The sequence below is a fragment of the Rhincodon typus genome, chromosome 1 (genome assembly GCF_021869965.1).
Source record: "Rhincodon typus isolate 14 chromosome 1, sRhiTyp1.1, whole genome shotgun sequence".
Lineage (NCBI taxonomy): Eukaryota > Metazoa > Chordata > Chondrichthyes > Orectolobiformes > Rhincodontidae > Rhincodon > Rhincodon typus.
In genome coordinates, this window is record NC_063332.1 from 174,419,939 (window position 1) to 174,440,844 (window position 20,906).

At 40.5% G+C, this 20,906-nt stretch overlaps 2 protein-coding genes across 6 annotated transcripts in view; one reads left to right on the forward strand and one right to left on the reverse strand.

The window, feature by feature from the left end:
• The window catches only part of dapp1 (dual adaptor of phosphotyrosine and 3-phosphoinositides), a 63,753-nt gene extending 59,542 nt beyond the window's left edge, over window positions 1-4,211 (forward strand). The window contains exons 8-9 of the mRNA XM_048619406.1: window positions 1,850-1,937; window positions 2,299-4,211. Of these exons, the coding sequence (XP_048475363.1) occupies window positions 1,850-1,937; window positions 2,299-2,328 (118 nt within the window). The 3' untranslated portion in view covers window positions 2,329-4,211. The remainder of the gene's footprint in view (window positions 1-1,849; window positions 1,938-2,298) is intronic.
• Window positions 4,209-20,906, reverse strand: lamtor3 (late endosomal/lysosomal adaptor, MAPK and MTOR activator 3). 5 transcript variants are annotated; one of them, XM_020533940.2, is made up of 7 exons: window positions 20,844-20,892; window positions 15,568-15,609; window positions 14,803-14,837; window positions 11,782-11,840; window positions 10,234-10,367; window positions 8,149-8,212; window positions 4,209-4,758 (listed from the first exon to the last, which is right to left on the reverse strand). In XM_020533940.2, exons 2-7 carry the CDS (start codon window positions 15,574-15,576, stop codon window positions 4,685-4,687), a joined length of 375 nt encoding a protein of 124 aa, XP_020389529.1. In that variant the 5' UTR covers window positions 15,577-15,609; window positions 20,844-20,892; the 3' UTR covers window positions 4,209-4,684. The 5 variants fall into 5 exon arrangements, with proteins under 5 accessions (XP_020389529.1, XP_048475656.1, XP_048475464.1 ...); XM_048619699.1 differs by lacking the exon at window positions 20,844-20,892 and adding an exon at window positions 20,694-20,812; XM_048619507.1 differs by lacking the exon at window positions 14,803-14,837 and having other exon boundaries at window positions 19,519-20,906.

Genomic DNA, 20,906 nt, shown 5'->3' on the forward strand with positions numbered 1-20,906 from the left:
GGGTGGGAGGAGGGGATAGGTGGGAGGAAGAACAGGTTAGGGAGGCAGGGACGAGCTGGACTGGTTTTGGGATGCGGTGGGGGGAGGGGAGATTTTGAAACTTGTGAAATCCACATTGATACCATTGGGCTGCAGGGTAGCCATGGGTACCCGCATGGGCCCAAGCTACGCCTGCCTCTTTGTAGGTTACGTGGAACAATCCCTCTTCCGCACCTACACCGGCCCTAAACCCCACCTCTTCCTCCGTTACATTGATGACTGTATTGGCGCCGCCTCGTGCTCCCACGAGGAGCTCGAACAGTTCATACACTTCACTAACACCTTCCACCCCAACCTTAAGTTTACCTGGACCATCTCTAACACCTCTCTCCCCTTCCTGGACCTCTCTGTCTCCATATCGGGCAACCACCTAGAACCCGATATTCATTTCAAGCCCACCGACTCCCACAGCTACCTAGAATACTCCTCCTCCCACCCACCTTCCTGCAAAAATGCTATCCCCTATTCCCAATTCCTTCGCCTCCGCCGCATCTGCTCCCAGGATGAGGCATTCCACTCCCGTACATCTCAGCTGTCCTCGTTTTTCAAGGACCGTAACTTCCCCTCCTCGGTGGTCGAGAACGCCCTCAACCGTGTCTCCCGCACCTCATCCCTCACACCCCGTCCACGCAATAAAAGCCAAAAAAGAATCCCCCTCGTCCTCACGTACCACCCCACCAACCTCCGGATCCAACGCATCATCCTCCGACACTTCCGCCATCTGCAATCCGACCCCACCACCAAAGACATCTTTCCCTCCCCACCCTTATCTGCTTTCCGGAGGGACCACTCTCTCCGTGACTCCCTTGTCCGCTCCACACTCCCCTCCAGCTCCACCACACCCGGCACTTTTCCCTGCAACCGCAGGAAGTGCTACACCTGCCCCCATACCTCCTCCCTCACCCCCATCCCAGGCCCCAAGAAGACTTTCCACATCAAGCAGATGTTCACCTGCACATCTGCCAATGTGGTATACTGCATCCGCTGTATCCGGTGTGGCTTCCTCTACATCGGGGAAACCAAGCGGAGACTCGGGGACCGCTTTGCAGAACACCTACGCTCGGTTCGCAACAAACAACTGCACCTCCCAGTCGCGAACCATTTCAACTCCCCCTCCCATTCCTCAGACGACATGTCCATCCTGGGCCTCCTGCAGTGCCACAACGATGCCACCCGAAGGTTGCAGGAACAGCAACTCATATTCCGCTTGGGAACCCTGCAGCCCAATGGTATCAATGTGGATTTCACAAGTTTCAAAATCTCCCCTCCCCCCACCGCATCCCAAAACCAGTCCAGCTCGTCCCTGCCTCCCTAACCTGTTCTTCCTCCCACCTATCCCCTCCTCCCACCTCAAGCCGCACCTCCATCTCCTACCGACCAACCTCATTCCGCCCCCTTGACCTGTCCGTCCTCCCTGGACTGACCTATCCCCTTCCTAACTCCCTACCTACACTCACCTTTCCTGGCTCCATCCCCGCCTCTTTGACCTGTTTGTTTCCTCTCCACCTATCCTCTCCTCTATCCGCCTCCCACTCTCTCCCTATTTATTTCAAAACCCCCTTCCCCTCCCCCTTTTCTGATGAAGGGTCTAGGCCCGAAACGTCAGCCTCTCTGCTCCTATGATGCTGCTTGGCCTGCTGTGTTCTTCTACTTTGTCTGCTGACTTGAGTTTGGTTCCAAACACACACATTCAAGAAAATGGATAAAAATAATTCTGTAACTCTTTATCCTAATGCACTGCACAAACTATCAATTTTTTGTTTTAAGTTTATACCAAAGATGTGTTGCTAAACCTCCCTTTCCTTTGCAGTTTGGTATTTCCTGAAAGAACATATTATATGTGTACAAAGACAGGAGTTGAAGCTGATGAATGGATCAAGTTAATACGATGGAAGTTGGTAGGTGCCTACTTTTTAAGAAAAACAGTTTTGAGTATGACAGTTCCCTGGGAATAGATTGGAGTTTGGGTAAATCATGGGAAAGGCATCTACTGCTGCGAGCATTATTGATTCTAGTGATTGGACGTTATCTACTGATACATCCTGTGGAGAAAAGTTAGTTGGTTCGTGTATCAACCGGTAGAAAGTTGGCTACTCAAAACTAGCGTGGAGTTGGCTGCAACTAAGTCACAACACTGTTCTGTAAAGTGCTGGGAACACAGGTGGTCAGGCAGCATCTTGGAGTTGACATTTTGGGTTGATTTGCAGTATTTTGTTTTTAAAAGTCCCAGTTAACTTTTCTCTGTTTTTTTGATTTCAGAGTCAAATGAAGAAAGCAGCAAAATCTTAAATGGATCACCAAGAATTGTCATCTGCAGTGCCACAACAGACCTAGCTTTTGATGACAAACTGCCATCTCTACAAACTGAGGGATTTGGAAGTCCATTTATTTTGCTTTAGTTTCCCTTCTTTAACCCTTTGAAATTAGAGCATAGCACACAGATTTGACACCAATTTAACACAAGGCACTCAGGACCATTTCTAGAAGAATGGAACTCAATAACCAAAGTTATATCGAACTCACTGGATAAAGAATGACTCTTGAAAAGATTCCTTTATCAAATGACTGGGCAGTTTGGGGCTCTTTTCTCTTGCAGTCTTCTGCTGGAGAGAACTTTGTTATAAATACTTAAAATAATGGAGTCTCTTCTTTCAAGTGATCAGTGAGAATGTGGAGCTTCTGCCAAAGCAGAGTTGCATTTAAGGAAAAGGCACACAAGTGGTGAAGGAACAGCCCAATGTTATGCTGCTACAGTCAGATGAAATAGTGGGGGAGGTGGTTTGTACAGAACATAAACACCAGCATAGACCTATTTCTATGCTAATACATTCTATGTAGTTATCATTAGTAAAAATGAAAAGGATGAAGTAACATGTTTAAATGCTACCTGGAACATGAGCCCTGGCTGGCTCTACTTCATCTATGATCCACTGTGTACAACAGAAATAATGCTTTGGCTAGCAGATGTTATTTAAGCCTCTTAGCACTTTGTATTTCCCAATATTTGCTATTGTATTACTTTTGTAAGATATTTCTTATACAAGTGTTTTGAAAGCTGATCATTTTTGAGTACTAAGAAGGGCATTAGGTGTTGTTTTAGAAAATCTTTTAAATGTCAACTGTAATTTTCCTTTGCCATACTCACTGCCATTTTAAATATTACACTGTTTTCTCTGCTAGGTATGGAGAAATACCAGCTGCATCTAAAAAGCCATTTGTTAAATAATAGCTAGTAGGTCCTTGTTTTACACTGCTTCCTTGAATGCAGTTTTAATGTTTTGAGTCATCTGCATTGTGGTTCAGTACCATCCTCATCAAGCACATGGCAGGCCATGTCTTAGCAGAGTGTTAGCACAGTGGCAGATGTCATCACCTGTCAGCACTGGAGGCAATTTCACTTTTTAAAACAAACCAAGAACCAGCATCCTGAAGATGACCTGTCACAACTTCAAAGGAAGAGCCAGGGTTCCTTGTCTCCATGGGGGAAAAAAGGCAATTTTCTTGACTCAAGCTGATCTTAATTTTGGAATGCATAAGTGTACACATATGGTACATTTGTGGCTATTTCTTGCCTTAAGGAACATACCCCTCCCCTGCCAATTCCAGTTGTAACATTGATACTATGATTCTTGTGGAAAACAATTTTCAGGAATAAGGGAGGACTTATCACATTTGTTTTGACAGTTTAAGCCTGAAATGGCAATTATGACTACCCACAACTACATTGCAGAATGAAGGGTACTCACTTTTGACAGTTTGTTTTAAATTCATAATTCTGAGTTTGCAAGTATTTCGGTGACAATAGCTGAACCTACTTTATGAAGATTGGTCATGAAATATTGCAGACCATTTTTTTTGTCCTATTTTTCCCTTAAGATTTTTACGATTCACAAATGTGCATTTTTAACTTGCACTTGGTGCAATTTCAAATTGTCACAATAGCCAGCACTATTCTAGCTAAGAATGGGGACACCCTCCTAAACCAAACAAATTGATATAGAAATAAATGGTATTGTCTTAGACTTACAAATAAAGAGATTAGAACCCTAATAATCCTTTTACCATCTTAACTCCCATTTTGAAGTCACAATATTTACACATTACACTTTTTTTTAAATGTGTATGGTACTTTGTGGCAAATTATCAAGAAATAAAGTTAGACATTTGACTGCTTTAAGTACTCATGTTTTATTCCATATTGTATTGCACTCAGTGAATGATCATCACTTCCTGGTTCTTCATTTACAAGCAAGATATCAAAACATGCATGAGTGAATTTTGACACCTACAGTTTTTGCAGCTGTGCATCACTTTAGTAACAAGATCTTCAGCTTGGGCATTAAAACCAGACAAAGAATGTAATTTAAAGCCAGTTATAGGATTCTCCTCTTCCTTCTGCCTTGAAAATAAACCAATTACAGCCCATGAGTTCAGGATACCAGAAATACTAATTTTTCATAAAGAAACACATTAGTGGCAGTAAGGTGTCAAGCAGACCAACAGCTTAGTCATTTGTGATCCAATTCTCAGTTTAGGATGTTTTAAACTCAGTGTCTTTAACAGCAACACTTGAAATCCTGGGAACTGCATGCTGTGCCAATAAGTTCACAATCTTTGAGATGTTCTATTCGTTGGCTTTGGCTCTTCATGAAACCTCCACTGCCTGACGAAGCTCTTCAAACAACGGTGCGAGCTCTTTCTCCAGACTGACAATCAATCCTTTCAGAGACAGAAAACAGTAATTAGAAAACCAATAAAATGCAGATCCACTACTAAAGAGCCATCAAAAGCTTTCCGGACGTGGCCCTTTGATCCTTATATTCACCAAGCAAGGGCTCAGAGCTATACACTCACTCATCTATTGCTTTGCCCCTTCCTGAAACCTTTGTTCAGATGATATTCATTCGGTTGCTTTTAAAATCTATTACAGATTCCACTACTGCTCCAGTTTCAGATGGGGTACTTTATGCCCTAGCTCCGCAAATTTAAAAGATATTTGCATTCTTCCCACCTATTTATTTGCTAATCAATTTTACACACTTTGGCTATCAATCAATAGAAGTAGTCTTTTGATGACTACTTGAATAGGTACTAATTTTGAATGTTTCTTTCTGATTAAGACTTTTTCAATAAAAAGGTTTCCATCTCTGGTATCAAATAATGAACCTCTTCACATCCTCTCTAGACTTTGACTTATTCCTAAAGTACCAAATTTTGATTTCATATATTTTGGATCTCAGCTTAAAAATTGGGATCTGTATGCCAATTTATTTTTAAAAAGTTATCAACTTGTTCACTCCCCTCACTTTTAAAGATTTAGGTCTTTGAACTGAAGCCTCCAAAGTTTATTAAATTTAATCTCATGCACTTTCTAATTTTCTTCTGGAAATGTATTGCTTCATTTATCTGAATTAAACTTCATTGGCAGCTATGTCCATGCTCCTAACCTGCACATCATCTTGAAGTTACTTCATTCAAAAGTTTTTTTCACATTCCCTAATTTTGTGTCTTTATGCTTTGCATTCCTTTCAACAGTTTTATTGCTACTCCATTTTAACTACTGAACAACCTTTCTACAAAGTGATTATCTTACAGATCGTCACACAGATTAACACTCACTTTCTAGTATATATTTCTTCCCATTTACCACAATGTTGATTTTTCTCTACATATTCAGCAATATAACTTTAAAAACAGACCTGCCTCTTTTCGCATCAGTTGTGCATTCTTCACTTTTAACAAACATTAATTTTTTTCTTGCAAAACTTAATAAATTTGTGGTGTAAAAATACACAGGGATTCAGTCATTAGCTCTTTATTATTCTACTAAATTCACAAAACACATTCTATTTAATTTAAACCACTCAAATCAACAGCCTTGCCTTGAATCCATCTTGCGCCTCACTCAGATTCTGCAGTTCCCAACCCCATGTAAAACACATTCCAACAAATCCATGCTTTCCCAATATTCAGCTTCCCTGTTACTTTCTCCTGTCGTAAATGTGGCTGTTTCCCCCACTAGAAAGTACAATAGGAAAAGGATGCAAGTGACAAACTGTGCTACAAAGTACTGGGAGAGAGTGTTACCAGTATTGTTATTATACCATGCTTTTAACATAGTAAGTTTGGCCAAAAGGTTTTAAATAGTATCTTAGGGAATCCTGGAGCTTAGAATCCAGAAGGCATTGATGCAAGTGGAGTGATTAAAAAAAAAATGGATGAGTTCAAGAATAAGAAGAGGAAAGTAAAGACTTTGCAGGAGATTAAAACTTTTTTATTGAAATCTACACTATTTTAAACTTGATTGTTAATGAATGTCACCAGCACAGGTATGATGGATAAAGTCAGAGTTAGGATACAGGCAGCAGGTGGCTTATTGCTTCAGGGAGAATGAAGATACAAGAAGAACATACAAAGACTGTCTTATACTCAATGAAATAAGTCAGTCAAAGATAGGGGAGGGCAGGAATTTAGGAGCCTTGAAGCAACCAGACATAACAGACACTATGAAAATAGACATTCAAGCCAGAGATAAGAAAATTATAGAAAAACAAAATCTGCAAAGGACAGCTGGTCCCGTTACTGGCAATTAGAACTGTCATGATCTCAAGCCAGCATCTTCAACAAAATGATACAAAGTGAGGTTGACCTTCTAATTAATGGATTTTGGAGAGAAATGGCTGGATAACAAGTCAATTCTTTGAGAATAAATAAGGGGTAGTTTGAAGCAGCAGTGAGGTCTATTTTCAGACAAGCTTATTTCAATTTGCACTGGCTCAGCAGAGTAATCATGCTGGATTCCTACACATGCACACAGCAACAGGGATGTCGGGTAGAGTAAAGCAGCCAAACAATGAAATTCTCAGACAGAAAACCAGAAACAGATATAGATAATCCTTGTTTCAGAGATAGTAGGAACTGCCGATGCCGGAGAATCTGAGATAACAAGGTGTAGAGCTGGATGAACACAGCAGGCCCAGCACCATCAGAGGAGCAGGAAAGCTGACGTTTTGGGTTGAGACCCTTCTTCAGAAGGGTCTTGATCCGAAACGTTAGCTTTCCTGCTCCTCTGATGGTGCTGGGCCTGCTGTGTTCATTCAGCTCTACACCTTGTTATCTATACATAATCCTTCACTTCTTTTACATTTTGCTGGGAAATAAATGATTGGTACATACACGTTAGAAACTAAAATATCCCAAACTTAAATCTTGAATGCTACTCATCATAATGGAAAACTTAATCTAAGAAAATTAATTTTCAAGACCTTTAGCAGTAGTTACAAGTTAGTACACAGTTTAAAAACGCAGTTACATCCTTTAGCAATATATTACACTGCGAAGGAGGAAGTCCTCATGAGACTGCGTTCAGTGATGCGAAAAATTTACTGTTTGCATGGTTTTAAAACACTATTCTGGAGGAGGAGTGGGTCATTTCTGACAATAACTTCTAGATCTTCATATTTAACTATGTACATTTGTACTCCTGAAGTTATTGACAAGTCCAGTAAGCAATGGTGAAGATGGAGTTTGACTGTCACAATGACAGCAAAATCCAGGGTGTGTTTAAATAATAACAGACTGCACATGTGGAATTCCAGGAAGACAATTTCATCTATAAATTAAGCTAATATAATTTACCTCAAAATCACCTTCCCTCTTGTAATAGTGTCAATGCTTCCATCAATGTCAATTGTTTCAATCGTAAGAGATACTCTACCACAGAGGTCAGTAAAACCACCCCAAGATCATTTCTCTTTAGAGGGGATGAGGGAGAAATTTTTTTTAAAAATTAGCTTTGGTTCAGTTAGTAGCAGACTTAGTTCAGACAGAAGGTCATCGGGTTGAGTCCCATTAAAATTGTTATTTTTAAAAGGAAAGTGTGCACAGAAAGTATTGTTTTTATCAACCAAAACAACTACTGTTGTATTCAATTCAATGACTTGTGAGGTAACAAACATGTCTGGTCAAGAGTAGCATCCCATGTTTGAGAACTGAAACAATACTTGTACTGGACTTGGTTTAATGTGATATGAAAACGTTTTGTAATTGGCTTTGGCATTAGCCCAGTGGTATCTATTTTAACATGTTTAATGTACAAAACCGAAGTACCTGTGTTAGCATTGCTGTTGGCTATGAAGCTAACAACCAAGGGCAACCGATTAAACTGCACAACCTGGAAAACCAAAAAAGGTCAATAAGAAGAAAAAGAAATCACCAAAAACAATGAATTTAGACCAGGACAATGAAGAGTTTAGGAACCCTTAGATTAGACTATTCAGTCCATTGACAATAACGGGAGTTGCTGGAAAAGCTCAGCAAATCTGGCAGCATCTGTGAAGAAAAAAAAAAAATCAGAGTTAATGTTTCAAGTCCGGTGACCCTTCTTCAGAACTGAAGAAGTTCTGAGGAAGGGTCACTGGACCCTGAAAAGATTAACTGATTTTTTTTCTTCACAGATGCTGCCAGACCTGCTGAGGTTTTTCAGCAACTCCTGTTTTTGTTCCTGATTTACAGCATCCACAGTTCTTTCAGTTTTTATTCAGTCCATTGAGCCTGCTTGGTCATTCAGTTAGATTACGGTTGATCATCTACCTTAATTCCACTTCCTGCACATCACTTGTATTAGTCTCCAGAAATGTACTGATTTCTGTTGTAAACATGGTCAATGATGAGTTTCCACAGCTCTCTGGCATACAGAATTCCAAATTTTCCAAATACAGAATTAAATGAAAAAATTTCTCTTCATCTTCGTGTTAAACAATCTACCCCTTATCCTATGGACTGTGACCCCAATTTTAGCTAGGGGAAACTGTTCACAGGAATTAATTGGTCATCACCACTGATGATTTTTCTGTATTATAACCTGGAGTTCAGTACACGGGATCAATAAGTAGACAGGGTATTCAGGACAGTGTACATCTTCAACAATGCTGCACAACTGAATGTTACAATAATTGGATAGCCGTTAGGGTTTTCCCCTACCTAGTTTATCTTAAAATATCTTTTTTCAGCTTTTACATTAAGTGCTTTTATTTCACTGAGGATGCTCCAGGCCAATCCACATCCAATAATCTGCTCTGAAAACTCTATTCACATTTTAACAGCTGTAACAAAACCTACCACAGTAGTTGACACAATCAACATTCTAAAAAAAGAAAGTCATTATATCACATCTCCCAATATTAGTGGATAGATCCCTTTCAAATAATTCCAGGATCTGGTTTCACATCTTTGCTTTAAAAGTTCTCTTTGGGCTATACCTGCCTAACAGGTTTTGTTAAAATCAATCCATTAGTTTTTGAGACATGGCTAAATGTTAAAGCAAAACATTAAACTCATTAAAACAAGGAGGTCTCAACCAAGTGATGTAAACCTTTCTTCCTCTTTTGGTCAACAATTTGTTTCCCTGTTATTTGTTGGTAAAACACCCGACAATGTTTTTTTATGGGTTGAGGGAGACTATTCTGAATGTGGATCCCACTGCAAGTCAACAGTATAAGATTGCACTGTACAGGTGCTGTTCCACTAGATGGCAGCCATGAGCAAGTGTGACTGCACATACAAGTAGAATGTTGGTAAATGAAACAATTTAAAATGGAAATACATATTCCTGACTCTTTAAAGAAAGATAAAGCCATATGTAAAGGCGCAAGGTCTCAGCAAACGGAGGGACAGGTTGATGATGCAAGAGAGATGATGAAAACACGTTATAAACGCAGTTGCAACTGTACAAACCATTCTGATCTAGAAATCCGGAAAGCTGTATAAATTTGGAATTTCTCTAAACATTAACAACTCTGGCAATATACTTTTTTAAAAAATACGTACAAACTTAACATGCATTAATGCACATCCTTAAAATAATTCATTGGAATTATTGCCTAAAAGAAATAAATGGAATTTAGATTCCTATAAGAAAACTGCACACAATAGGGTGGGAAGGGGGCACATACCATCTATTTGAGTAATCCACTTATTAACCAAGAGATCTGACCAAAAAAAAAAATCACCTGGTTAAGTCAGAGTTAAAGTTTCAGGTCCAGTGATCCTTCAGTTCTGAGGAAGGGTCACCGGACCCAAAAAGGTTAACTGATTTTTTCCTTCACAGATGCTGCCAGACCTGCTGAGCTTTTCCAGCAACTTCTGTTTTTGTTCCTGATTTACAGCATCCGCAGTTCTTTTGGTTTTTATCACCTGGTAAGTGTTGTAATAACAAATGATGCTCTTGTTCTTTGAAAGTCCCAACTTGCTTCCTTGATCTGTTGCCAGAGCAAAGGTGGAGAGGAATCCAGGTCTCAGTGCATGCTCGGGTGCATTATCATTAGCAACTGAAAGAAGATAACCCACAGGAACAGTGAATTTTTATTGCTCTACAGACACAAGTTCAAAGTTACTAAAGAAAAGCAAGTTAACAAAATACATTAATCATCTCAAAATAGGGAAACCTCATCGCTATTCACACACCAATGTCATTTTGATTGTGTGGGGAAACACAAAAAATTACAAAGCTTCAGAAACAGAACTTCACAGTATCATAGAACAGGAGCCATTTGGTCTGTTGTGCCTGTTCTTGCTGTGTGCAAATCACCTAGTCACATTCCCCTGCCTTATTTCCTTAGCACTACAAAACTTGTCTTCAGCTAACTATGTGATCCTCTTCTGAAGCTTCAATTAAATCCATCTTCAACACATTCTCAGGCAGTGCACTAACATTCAAGATCCTAACCATGTCACAATTTCTTCATAATAGGATCAATAATTATTGCTTAGTAGCATAAACTTGCGCTGGTGAAAAAGAAACAGTCAAGCTTTTTGCCTTGAACTCATCAGGACAATTTGCAAGAGTTCCAATAAAGAAGGAACTAAGTACATGCTGTATGAGGAGCAGAAGGTTGACTGGTTGGCAAGTCGACTCTGGTAGAGATGTTGCCAGGGAGAATGCAGCAGTTGGTGATCATTAGCAATTAACTGCCATACGTTGTTTGGATTTTAAACTATTCAGCTTAAACAGTGATTGGTTGGAGCACTGCCATGAGAAGTGAGCCAGAAAATAGTTGCCATCTATTCTGTTGAGTCAGCACAGCAGTTCGCACTGCTGCCTCACAGCGCCAGGCACCCGGGTTCAATTTCGGCCTTGGGTGACTGTGCGTGGAGTTTGCACATTCTCCCCATGTCTGTGTGGGTTTTCTCCGGGTGCTCCGGTTTCCCCTCTCAGTCCAAAGATGTGCAGACTAGGTGGATTGGCTGTGGGAAATCCAGGGTAATAGGGATAGGGTAGGGGGTGGGTCTGGGTGGGATGCTCTTCAGAGGGTCAGTGCAGACTCTATAGGCCAAATTTGTTCACTATTGCTAATAGCCTGCTTCCACATCATAGGGATTCTATGATTTCCTGCCTCCTGTCCAACAGTTCTCCCTCGAACAACACAAGTTATTTAGCTGTGAACTTTTCTGTACCTCACATAACGGTTATTTCAAAAGTAGCTAATTAGTTGCAAAGCACCAAGGAAATGCATTTATAATAATAGTAGTGCACTTGCTGTCAAAGTTGAAATCCATACCTAGCGTGCTTTAAAGTTAACGGAATGGGATTATGAATCTGTATCGCGCAGGTTGGAATTTGGGCATTGTATTAGCTCTTCCAAACGAGGAACCAATCCAAATTAAGAATGTAATGCTCAGGAGCATGAAGCAATTATCGATAATTGTGTGTAAGAGTAGGTTTACTGAGCAGCTATGACTTACCTTTAATCACAGGTACTCCATCTCTGTCAGATACCACAATGGCATGAAGGCCCTCAACACTGTAAAACAATTATGCAAAAATTATTCATGCTGCACCTCTACACTGGCATTGGAATTCAAGATAGCGCAAGCACTGAAATTACACAAGTCTTTTGTTGTAAAATTGTAATGAGAACACGCACAGTACTGGAGAATCCAATTTCACAATAATGTTGAGTATTAACAAACAAAAAATTTTTAAATATTTTAAACATTTCCTTGGGCTCCTGAAGCTCTTTGAAAATTCAGCAACACCCACATATCCCAGAAACCAACATCTCCTGTGAAAGTTGTGTCACAGGTAGACAGGGTGGGAAAAGCAGCATTTGGCATGCTTGCCTTCATTGCTCAGACCAATGAATACAGTAATTGGGACATTATTTTGCAGTTGTACAGGATGTTGGTGAGCCCCCTCTTGGAGTACTGTGTACATTTGTGGTTACCTGCTATAGGAAGGATATTATTAAAGTGAAGGTGGTTCAGAAAAGATTTACCAGAATATTATCAGGAATGGAGGGTTTGAGTTTTAAGGAGAGGTTGGATAGGCTGGGATTCTTTTCACTGGAATGTAGGAGGCTGAGGGGGTGACTTTATAGAAGTTTATAAAATCATGAGGGGCACAGATAAGGTGAATAGTAAAGGCCTATTCCCCAGGGTAGGGGAGTTCAAAAGTAGGGGGCATAATTTTAAAGTGAGAGGGGAAAGATTTAAAAGGGATCCAAAAGGTAACATTTTCACACAGAGGGTGGTTTGTATGTGGAACGAACTGCCAGAGGAAGTGGTTTATGCAGGTACAGTTACAACATTTAAAAGATATTTGTACAGGTTTAGAGGGATTTGGGCCAAATGCAGGCAAATCTGACTAGTTTAGTTTGGGAAAATTGGTCGCTTGGATGAGTTGGACTGAAGGTCTGTTTCTGTGCTGTATGACTCATCTGAACACAATTATTGTTCAGATTTGTTCACTATTCATCCCTTGCAAACATTATGTAATTTCTTATTTCATGCAACACCTGTGTATAAAACATTTTTACATCCTGTCTATTAAGTCTAATTTTAGATCTAAAATGGCTGTGCAGAATTATGTCATGTATTCATGTCAATGTAATAACAATCAATTTCCATTCCTTATAAATTAATGGGTTAAACATTCACAGCCATTATGTCAAACACATACTCACCATGGGAGATCCCAATTGTAGCAGTACAGCTAGTAAGGAAACAATACATATACTCCATACTGCAATAGCTACACAGCAATTTAATGCTGCCATATTTAAAAGTGATTACATTTACACAAAGCTTGTCTGCGTTAAAGCAGTGTCACTTTTAATACCATTCTCCGATTCCATACCTTCAACATATTTATTTTTGTTTATGCTAACAAAATTAAACAGCTCACGTTTCAACAAATGGTATTTATTCATCAAACTGACGTAACAAAATAATGGCACACCACCATTAATGGTGTCCACATTTTGGATAAATGTCACCCATGTACCCTTTTTTTTAAAGGAATTCCACATTAAAAATGAAGTTTCTTTACAATAGCAGCAAGTGCGTAAGGATAAGTAAGAAAAAAACTTTTATAATGAAGTCCTGAAGACCTATAACTAAACAAAAGTTTGAACAATTTATTGAATCAGACTATAGCTTTAGAATGTCAACTGACCAGCTCAAATCTTTAAAGATGCATTGATTGTTGCCACAGAAAATAACCTTGGCTAATTTGAATCTAATAGATATGTCTTATCTACCTCACAACCATACTGTTACCCTTTTAGATTTCTAAGTGCAGCTTCTGTTATGAGACCAACCCTCTAAGATTCTGAATTGATATACGTTAGCTGCAAAACCAAGAATTAAGGTCAAGATGGTGATGTAATAGTTTTTTAGCTGAGCTTATAAAGTAAGATTACCATAAATAAAATAGGACAGAGCTAGAGAACTAATCATGGCCTGAGTTTGAAGCCAAACTCAGCAACTGCCACACAATGCCCCACTGTGTTTGTTTAACATTGTGCCATATAGATATCATTCACTACACTTTGATCATTATCATTGGCTTAGAGACATCTCCCAGCTGGCTTTCCAACAGTAGTAGTAACCAGTTGGCTCTTGCAGATGAAACAATGTCTAGCATATTACAGGTTGAAGTGGGAGATAGTGAGGAAATTGCCAAATGCCGCTAAACAGAAATGCTTAGAAACAACTATCAATACTGTCGCAGGCTTACTGCAGTGTTCCAGCGAAGCTCAACGCAAACTGGAAGAACACCACCTCATTTTCCGCTTGGGGACCCTGCAGCCCTCCGGACTCGATAATATATCGAGTTCAATAATTTTAAGGCCTGAACTCTCCCAGGCCCTAGCCCCGTACCCCACACACCAAGCCTTGTTATCACAGCCTGCCATTGCACATGACGTATTGTTAGTCACTAACAGTCCCCATTAACATCTATACACCCTCCCAGCCTGATCGTTATCAACTCTTTTGTCTGTTCAACTGTTCTTGTGTCTTTGGGCTCTATCCCCAACTATCATATGCTCCTTACCCCCACACTCTTCTGCACATAAACTGACACTTTCCTAGCTGCCATCAGTTCTGAGGAAGGGTCACTGGGCCCAATGCGTTAACTCTGATTTCTCTTTACAGATGCTGCCAGACCTGCTGAGGTTTTCCAGCAATTTCTGTTTTTGTTTCTGATTTACAGCATCAGCAGTTCTTTTGCTATTTATCAATACTGAAAAGATATTTGCTATTCAACCTGAAGTAATATTACAGACTTGCAGGAAAGAGGAGATTAGAAGATAAAAGGAAAAGTGAAAAGTCTGCAATTTAGAAATATACAAGCGTAATAGTAGAGGAATTACTGTGTATTTTGGACATAATGAAGTTACCAGTCAGTCTAAACTTATCTAAAGAAAAGTCAGAAATCGAAACACAGATTGGAGAGGAGGAAGGATTATTTTACATTCTCACCTAGGCAACTGTTTGTAAAGATATCTCTTCAAGTCCTGTATAAAAGACATATATTAGAAGAATGCAGTAAAAATGTAGAATTATACTGCACATTTTCAACTTGAATAAGAATTGAAGTTCAAACCCTTAGCTGCTCCAGTAAGAGTTGGCAGTTAGAACTGCCATGAATTTATTTTTAGTTAATTGTTTAAAAATGTCAACTGCATCCAAATTTAATTCAAGCCGGTCTCAACTGGTTACAGTTATTTAACACTCACCTTCACGCATGAAGTATTCCACAGCAAGATCCTGTATACACAGGATAATACCTTCCTCTCTCAAAGGCTGTGTTGAGAGGGGGATAAGAGGAAAGACTCACACCCACTTTAAACTTTCACATGTTCAGTAAATAAATTTCAACCTCACATTACGGGTATCAGGCCCGGTAGTTGCATGCACACTGTAGAAAACTCTGCTCAAAGCAAGCTTAAATAGACCAACAGAAGATGACACAGCCTAATATTTTAATTTTTGAATAATTAGGAAATAAAACAAGAGAATGTCTTGCTAATGGGATCCACGGATGCTATTGACTACATTTTTAGATGCAAACAGAACCTCTTCTACAAAACTGGCTGCATTGCTTACTGTAGTATCATATTCACTGTACTAGTCAGCTTAATTAACAATAGAAGGCATTTTCCATATGCTGTTCAAACTTACTACAACATAGGTAGCCTAACAATATACACATTTCTTTTTAGTAATTAAGAAAATATTACTTACATCTGCCATCTTCCTTTAAAATGTTGCAGAGAAAACTCAATTCTGAAACAAAACCATAAAACACCTTCGCTAAACATGACTTTATCCTTTGATACTTACTAAAATAAACAAAAGCATGCTCAATTTAATATGCTAATTAAATGTGCTATAACAGACCACGTGGAGTGAAGGAATGTAAAATTTTTAAAATCAGTGGCCTTTAACTGTGTTTGGAATATTCAGTTCTGAGCAACAAAATATATTCTGCATCCATGGTTTGATGTTGCTTCTAAACTTCCCACATGCTTCAGCCACCATCATACTCACTATTCAAATCCCTCCATGGGCTTATTCCCCAATATTAACCAATTCTATCAATCCTCTAACTTGGGCCTCCCGATTTTAAACATATACTAGGTAGCTGTTCCTTCAACTACCCAGATACTAAGCTCTGGGATACCCTCCCTAAACCTCTCTCCTTCCCCTGCACATCTGCCTCTAACTGATAGCTCAAGGAGCTCAGTATCAAAAATTTTCATTTTGGTGAAACATTTTGGGACATCTGAATACTTTAAAAGGTGCTTTATAAACACAAGTAGTTGTAGCAATGACATTTTTCTATTTCTCATATCAGTTATCTGGTCCAAAATACTAAATCAAGGATAATTTCACACTGTGCAACCATGCTTGGTAGCAACTAAGCTGAAGTTTCCTAAACACATTTTACTTAAGACACATACAACTAGGGAAGCTTTCACTTCTTCATTTTGCACTAATACATTTTTCAGTTCTAAAGCTATTCAGCTAATAGAATGACAGTTTCAAGTATGCAATGCTCTGGAACTTTAAAAATGCACAAGAGCATTTGTCCAAATTTAAAATATATGGCACCTATTAAGAGAGTTTTTTTTAAAATCTTAAATGAATATTTCTGAAAAAAAAAACAAAACTAAATATTACTCCAGATAGTTTTCTAATATCTATAATGTGCAACTGTATGAAAGTGACCAACTTCATCACATCCTAGGGCATTAAAGAATTTGCCGAGCATTCACTGTCCCTGGATATTGAAGAACAATCATACAGTGCAGAAGAGGCCATTCGGCCCATCATGTCTGTCCTTCTAGAAATATATTACTACCTACACTTTCCTGTACAAGATCCATAGCCTTAAATGTTTGACACTTCAAGCTCCCATCCAAGTGCTTCTTAAAAAGGTTGAGGCTTCCCACCTTAACTATCCTCCCAGGCAGTGCATTGTAGACACCCTTTGGGTGAAAAAGCTTTTCCTCAAATCCCCTCTGAACATCCAGCCTTACAGGTTAAATTTATGCACCTCCCCCACCCAGCTATTAACTCTTCAACTGAGGGGAACAGCTGCTTTCTATCCACCCTGTCCATGCCCCTTATAATCTCATACACCTCTATAATGTTTCCCCCACCCCCCAACTTTCTCTGCTCCAAAGGAAACAACCAGAGTTCATCTAGCCTCTCATCATAGCTGAAGTTCTCCATCCCAGGCAACATCGTGGTGAATCTTCTTTGTACCCCCTCCAGCATAATTACATCCTTCCTACGTGGAACTGCACTACAGCTATGGCCTAACAGAAGTTCTGTACAGCTCCAACTTGAAACCCCCTTGCTTTTATAATCCATGCCACGACCGATAAAAGCAGTTTATGTTATCTTATGTTTTCTTAAGAAATATATACTACCAAGCCACTGAATTCTTAAATAATAAAACCCAAACACATTTTGCAAAAGAACCTCTTTCTCCTTCTCCACCAGAATAGAACTCCCCAGATCTCAAATTAATTTCTAAATTCTACTATTCCTCAAGAGTAGTCTGACCTGAGGGCAAAGACAATATTGTGACTTTGTCTCATTCAAAAGATGCACCTCTGACAGTGCAGCACTCCCTTCGCACTGCATTGGGACTGTCTGTCAAGATTCACAAGTTCAAGACTTGAGTGGAATCTGAATATCAGTCAAATCAACCTTTAACCTTTTCTACTTGAAGAAATCCCCAGCTTCTCCACCGTGAAGTCTATCATGCTTAACACCAAGTATCACATTACGGATGTGGTGGTGCTGGATGTCTTAAAATGCTTAAAAGGCAGATAAATCTGATTCAGTGTATGCCTGAACTTTGCTGCCATCGATAGCCGTGGGTGAGGTGCTGGGAGACTGGAGGGTGGCTAACATGGTGTCATTATTTAAGATTAGCTCCAAGGAAAAGCCAGGGAACTATAGACCGGTGAGCCTGATGTCAGTGGTAGGTCCATTGTTGGAGGGGAATCTGAGGGACAGGATTTACATATGTTTGGAAAGGCAAGGACCGATTTGGGATAGCCAACATGTCTTTGTGTGTGGGAAATTGTGTCTCACTAACTTGACTGAGTTTTTTTGAAGTGGCAAAGAAGATTGATGAAGGCAGAACGACGTAGACAACATTTGCCTTTATTGGTCAGTGCATTGAGTATAAGAGTTGGGAGGTCATGTTGCGGCTGTACAGGACATTGGTTAGACCACTTTTAGAATACTTTGTTCAATTCTGGTCTCCCTGCTATAGGAAGGATGTTGTGAAACTTGAAAGGGTTCAGAAAAGATTTAGAAGAACGTTGCTGGGGTTGGAAGGTTTGGGCTGTAGGGAGAGGCTGAATAGAGTGGGATTATTTTCCCTGGACTGAGGGAGGCTGAGAGTGACCTTATAGAGGTTTATAAAATCGTAAGGGTATGGATAGGGTGAATAGCCAAGGTATTTTGCCCAGGGTAGGGGAGTCCAAAACTAGAGGGCATAGGTTTAAGGTGAAGTGGGAAAGACTTAAAGACAACCTAAAGGGCAAAGTTTTCATGGAGAGGATGGTGCATGCATGGAATAAGCTGCCAGAGGAAGTGGTGGAGGCTGGTATCATTACAACATTTAAAAGGCATCTGGATGGATACATGAATAGGAAGGGTTTAGAGGGATATGGGCCAAATGCTGGCACGTGGGACTAGATTAGTGTAGGATATCTAGTTGGCACGGACCAGCTGAACCAAATGGGCTATTTCCGTGCTGTACAACTCCATGACATCCTCAACTCCATTCTGATAAATCTCCTCTACAAAACCTTAGCACCCTTTCTAGAAGTATACTACCTAGGATTGGGATTTTTTTTTAATGTTTAGTGTTTCTACCAACTGCTTCTTTGCACGGTCAAACATTGAATGTACTTTGACTGCACTTGCTCTGCCACTCTCAATGATAGATGTACTATCCCTCCAAGGTGTCACTGTTCCTTCCAAAAAACTTAAGTTATTGAAATTGTACTAGTTTTATATTGCCATTCTACACAGTCATAGAGCTGTACAGCATGGGAACAGATCCTCTGTTCAAATCACCCAGGGCAAACAGATACCCCAAATTAATCTAGTCCCATTTCCAGCATTTAGACTATCTCCCTCTAACCCTCCCTATTCATATACCCATCCAGATGCCTTTTAAATACTGTAATTGTCCCAGCCTCCACCACTTCCTCTGGCAGCTCATTCCATACACTCATGCAGAGGGTGGTGCAAAAGTTGCCTTTAAGGGCCCTTTTAAATCTTTCCCTTATCACCTTAATCCTACACCATCTAGTTTTGGACTCCTCTACCCCAGGGAAAAGACCTTGGCTATTCACCATATCGAGGCCCCTCATGGTTTTATAAACCCCTATAAAAGGTCATCCTCAGCCTCTGACACTCCAGGGAAAGTAGTCCCCCTTTGTTAAATTTTGTCACTGTCTACTCATTTTATAGGTCTTTGTCTTTCTGCAGTCCATTACTGCTTCCTCATTTTTCTTTGATTTCCAAATTTTGGACCTTTGGTAATCTTTGAAATTGTGCTAAAATGACAAAGACATTAACGTTCATCAAAACAGACAAACCTGAAAGCCAAAAAACTAAAGCTGTGGAGATTGGTGGGAAAACTGCTTTTAATTCCTTTACCTGGGAGAATCTCCATCACTGTGGTGGTCTGACAGTGAAGATGAAGTGAAAGCAACACATCTCACTATCTCAAACATCTCAGAGAATGGCTGTTTTCTCTGCTGAGTGGGTCAGCAACATTTAAAAATCATTGGTGAGTGGGGAGAGGAGAATGTCACTACACTTGGAGATTTGTTGGAATCAAGAACATGATACTTGAAAGAATGCTAAGAGTTGATTTGATAAATAAAAGAATTCATTGCATAGCACTTTAATGGCCTCAGGATGTTCCCCAGAGTTTTACAGCACCTAAAGTACTTTTGAAGTCTCGCTATTGTAACGTACAGAGTTAAAAGTCACAGAAGCACAAAACTCAGCACAAAAGTCCATTTGCCTGGCCATGCCAACTGCTTTTGTATGGAGTAATTCCATTTTCCTACATGCTCCCCACAATAGCAGACATTTATTCTCCAATTATCCAACTCTTTGAAAGCATGACAGAAACGGTCTCCATCATCCTCAATCAGGGCATTCTTGTTTAGATCATAACTACTTGTTGGGCAATAAAGATAGTGTAACAGAGCAGACAACTTCTTGACAGGAAACTCCACAAACAGCAGTCCAACAATGACTTATAGAGCGATGCTAATTTGATAATGAACAATGAGGATGATACTGGTGAGAACTCTGTTGCCTCTCTTCCAAATATTATTCACAGAGAAAGGGTTGGGAGGATGGCTCATCCAAAAGACAGCACCTCTGACAGATCAGCACTCCCTCAGTGAGGCACTGCTCAACAACTGAAGCCAAAAGGCAGGTGAAGGGTGGGGGGAGGTGGTGGTCTCAAGTGGCAATGTAAAAGGTGAAGACTGTCCAGCAGGGCTAGACAGACTGAATGGTCTCCAGCCTACACACCCACCATGACATTCCCCACCCAGCCCAGCCCCAAAATCAGCTGCCAAGGCAGGTCACATGGGCTCAGGGTCAGCAGATCACCCCCAAGCCCCTGCAAAACACAGCTGGGAGACCCCGAGCCCCTGCAAAACTCGGCAAGGAAGCCCCTGGAGAGGAGCGCAGGGAGACCCCAAGCCCCTGGAAGGGAGCACAGGGAAACCCCAAGCCCCTGCAAAACACGGCAGGGAGCCCCCAAATCCCTGGAGGGGAGGGCAGGGTCCCTACGACCCGCAAACACTCACATCTCCCGGAGATAACAGAAACTTCCAGACAGGCCCAGCCGTTTAAAACCGAGCAGCCGATTTCAACAACACCGCGCCCTTTACTTCCAATCGAGGACTCAGGCCGACCCGCGGACGGGACAATGTTCAGGCCCGGGCCCGGGGATTTACCTCACTGTAACCCAGAGGCCCGGGCCCGGGGATTTACCTCACTGTAACCCAGGGGCCCGGGCC

What these genes read in the sequence shown, in the direction of transcription:
- lamtor3 (XM_048619507.1), bottom strand. Translation starts at nt 19,595, where the DNA reads ATGTTTGAGATAGTGAGATGTGTTGCTTTCACTTCATCTTCACTGTCA. An exon ending in AGTGATGGAGATTCTCCCAG is followed by an intron (nt 15,610 to 19,518) that starts GTAAAGGAATTA and finishes GTTTTGTTTCAG; the next exon opens with AATTGAGTTTTCTCTGCAAC. An exon ending in CAACAGCAATGCTAACACAG is followed by an intron (nt 4,759 to 8,148) that starts GTACTTCGGTTT and finishes TGTCTCTGAAAG; the next exon opens with GATTGATTGTCAGTCTGGAG.